The sequence below is a fragment of the Triticum urartu genome, chromosome 2 (genome assembly GCF_003073215.2).
Source record: "Triticum urartu cultivar G1812 chromosome 2, Tu2.1, whole genome shotgun sequence".
Lineage (NCBI taxonomy): Eukaryota > Viridiplantae > Streptophyta > Magnoliopsida > Poales > Poaceae > Triticum > Triticum urartu.
The window spans coordinates 652,306,704-652,310,660 of NC_053023.1; the positions used below are offsets into that span (position 1 = coordinate 652,306,704).

General features: G+C 48.6%; 1 protein-coding gene across 1 annotated transcript; it reads left to right on the plus strand.

Annotated features, from left to right (window-relative positions):
- The first annotated feature begins 756 nt into the window (after positions 1 to 756).
- On the plus strand, positions 757 to 3,688 carry LOC125539452 (calcium-dependent protein kinase 12-like). The gene is made up of 8 exons (XM_048702907.1): positions 757 to 1,708; positions 1,940 to 2,083; positions 2,167 to 2,319; positions 2,420 to 2,532; positions 2,616 to 2,783; positions 2,863 to 2,990; positions 3,295 to 3,394; positions 3,491 to 3,688. Exons 1-8 carry the CDS (start codon positions 949 to 951, stop codon positions 3,542 to 3,544), a joined length of 1,620 nt encoding a protein of 539 aa, XP_048558864.1. The 5' UTR covers positions 757 to 948; the 3' UTR covers positions 3,545 to 3,688.
- The last annotated feature ends 269 nt before the right edge of the window (positions 3,689 to 3,957 follow it).

Below are 3,957 nucleotides of genomic sequence, written 5' to 3' on the forward strand. Positions count from 1 at the left end.
TCCCTGTATCCGTCCCCATACGGGCTGGGTATGGGTAGTGCCGGACAACCCGAACATTTGGGTTGAATTTGACAGGTCCAGTTGGGTAGGAAAATCATGACCGGGCAACTGCCCAATCCTTTTGGGCCGATAATGGACGGATGCTCTTTTTTTAGCACAGTATAGACGCAACCGCTTATACTTTTGTCCATACACTCACCCATATAAACGTACACATGCACACTCTACTCTTATGAGCACCTTCGAGCCGGCATATCATCTTGAAATTTACGAAGTCACCGTGGGCGCTTCGTCGTCGATGGAAACGTCTTCACCCACTGAAAGCGCATCGTCGAAAATCTTAAAATAAATCTAGAAAGAATGTGAGTATTAGGACTTGAACCTTAATGAGTTGGGGATACGAGAAAGATGCTCTTGGATGCTAGGTTCTACTCGGAGTATTTACCACGTGCCATGCGTGGCCACTTGTTATCAACCCAAAACCTCTGAAAAGTGAAGTTCGGTTTCACTACAAAAGGCAAAGGTTCTGCAAACTCGATCATCCGATCAAGGCCACATCGAGATCCACGCGTTTTCTTCGATAGAAAACAGAGCAAGGCGAAACAGAGCGGCTGCGCGCCGTTGTTTCTGCTTCACCGACGCCGAATGAAATCACTGAGCATAAGATAGCGTGATTCCGAGGCTTGATTAGCCCCTCCCTTTGAATCTTTTCTTTCCCTCCCACGAGAACCAAACAGCGCATAAAGCTCAAACCCCGGACCAAAAGCGAACGCGGGGACGGGACAGGCATCATCGCCGGCATCCATCCGCCCACGCCAAGCACAGCTCCGGCGCGCCGTCCCGCGGATAACCCCCGCTTCAAAACCCCCATCCCTTTCGCTCTCGGTTCCTCCAAGAACGGGCGACCGAGAGAGCGAGCGAGAGAGGAGGAGGGAGGAAACTGTAGCCATGGGCAACTGCTTCACCAAGACGTACGAGATACCCATCTCGTCGGGGTCCTTCGAGCGGCCGCCGCCGTCGTTCGGCGAGCAGCCGCCGCCCGCCGGGTACGGCACCGGCAAGCCGCCGCGGCCGCCGTCCACGGCGTCGCGGCGTCCGACGTTCCCAAAGCCGCAGCCGCCGCCCAGGCCGTCCGGCCGGCCGCCCCTGCCGAGCTTCCTGTCCGGGTCGCTGTCCCGGAAGGTGCCCGTCGGCGAGATCGGTCCGGTGCTGCAGCGGCCCATGGCGGACGTGCGCGCGCTGTACAACCTGGAGCGGAAGCTCGGGAGCGGGCAGTTCGGGACGACGTACCTGTGCACGGAGCGCGCCACGGGGCTCAAGTACGCCTGCAAGTCGGTGTCCAAGCGCAAGCTGGTGCGGCGCGCCGACGTGGAGGACATGCGCCGGGAGGTGACCATCCTGCAGCACCTCAGCGGCCAGCCCAACATCGCCGAGTTCCGGGGCGCCTTCGAGGACGCCGAGAGCGTGCACCTCGTCATGGAGTTCTGCTCCGGCGGGGAGCTCTTCGACCGCATCACCGCCAAGGGGAGCTACTCCGAGCGCCAGGCCGCCGCCGTCTGCAGGGACATCCTCACCGTCGTCCACGTCTGCCACTTCATGGGGGTCCTGCACCGGGACCTCAAGCCCGAGAACTTCCTGCTCGCCAGCCCCGCCGACGACGCCCCGCTCAAGGCCATCGACTTCGGCCTCTCCGTCTTCATCGAAGAAGGTCAGCCAGCACCATGCCACAAACTTTTCCATGATCCCACTCCCACACATGACATGATTTACAGCACAGTCTCAATGCAACACGAACATATAGTATTATCCAAGCATAAATCAATGCAGAATGCATTGTTGCAAGTTGCAACAGAGGAGAGGATAATTCAGATAGACGATTCAGTCCAACATTGCATATAAGATACAAATATATAGCATTTTTTCCCCTCAAAAAATGCAGGAAAGGTGTACAAGGACATTGTGGGAAGTGCATACTATGTGGCGCCAGAAGTACTGCATCGGAATTATGGGAGAGAAATCGATGTCTGGAGCGCTGGAGTGATCTTGTACATTCTCTTATGCGGTTCACCGCCTTTCTGGGCAGGTAAGTATCCATCCATCTTCAGACACACATACTACATTGTGCATATCACAGGGCTAAATCTTGCAATTTGCAAATCTGAGCAGAAACTGAGAAGGGCATATTTGATGCTATACTGGTGGGTCAACTTGATTTCAGTAGCAGCCCCTGGCCGACGATATCTGAAAGCGCAAAGGATCTTATCAGACAAATGTTAAACAGAGATCCCAAGAGGCGTATCACGGCAGCACAGGCCCTAGGTAAGTGCACCATCTGGGGTTTGGTTATGAGTGAAGAGTTCTTCTGCATTTGTATAGATTATACTACATCATTGCGATAAATCTGCTTGTCCGTGCGCAGAACATCCATGGCTCAAAGAAGGCGGTGCATCCGACAGGCCTATCGACAGCGCGGTCCTGTCAAGAATGAAGCAATTCAAGGCGATGAACAAGCTAAAACAACTGGCGCTTAAGGTGAATTGTCCTTGACAAAGATGGCTGCTACTATATCTTGGTATAATTGAGCTGACAGGCTGCTTCTTGCATTTCATCTCAAGGTAATTGCAGAGAACCTGTCACCTGAGGAAATCAAGGGCCTGAAACAGATGTTCAACAACATGGACACAGACAAGAGTGGGACCATCACAGTTGAAGAACTGAAAATTGGTTTAACAAAGTTAGGATCAAAGATTACTGAGGCAGAGGTTCAGAAGCTTATGGAAGCAGTAAGATCATTTTTCTTTTGTTTCACCCTTCACCATAAGCTAAGTATATGAAGATTTCATTGACCATGCTATGATTCAGGTTGATGTAGACAAGAGTGGCAGCATAGATTACACGGAATTCCTGACTGCTATGATGAATAAACATAAGGTGGAAAAGGAGGAGGATTTGCTCCGCGCATTTCAACACTTTGACAAAGATAACAGCGGGTAATTCTAATTTCGCTAACCAATAAATATACTTTATCTTGCATGCATCACCATAAATTAAGGGGGATACAATTAACCAACGCTAAACTTGTGAAGCCAATTTAAGTACCAATCGTGCTATTGAATGTATAAAAATTAACAATACTCATTTGTGCCGTTCTTGCATTATTTTCTGCTTGCTATGGACCAGACTTACCAAATTGAGGGTGTGTGTGTGTGCTGGTGGCTCACTATCACCATCCACCGAGAACAACGTCAGTCAGCAGGTACTAATCATAGACAATGTGCACAATAATAACTGTAGGTACATATCAAGAGAAGAACTAGAACAAGCCATGACAGAGTATGGAATGGGTGATGAAGCAAATATTAAAGCAGTATTGGACGAAGTTGACAAAGACAGAGTGAGCTTTCTTCCCCTCATCTTTCTTTCGAAACGATTTTGTCCCACTTTAGTGCCAACTGAACATATTTAACCCCTGTCATTGTTAAACTCACAGGATGGGAATATCGACTATGAAGAGTTTGTGGAAATGATGAGGAAGGGAAAATAGACCTGATGAAACTTGGGCCTCTTGATGAACAGAGTTGTATAGAGACGTTTTTATATATTCTGCAAAGATAAGCGAACTGTAAAGTATAACTCTGGAACAAGTTGCTTGCAATGTGTGTTTATATAGAAAAGCAATGTCGCCATATACCCACAATACTTCTTTTCCTTCGAATGTTTTGAATTGATACGTGTTAATACTAATCTGCACACAAGAAAGACCTGCACTTAAACAAAGTTACAGAAATATAAACAAATGGAAAAAAGAAAATGAAATGGCAACTGGCTGACCTTTTACGTATAAGTTACTTCCTCCATTCCTAAATATTTGTCTTTCTAGAGATTTCAACAAGTGATACATACGGAGCAAAATGAGTGAATCTACACTCTAAAATATGTCTATATGCATTCGTATGT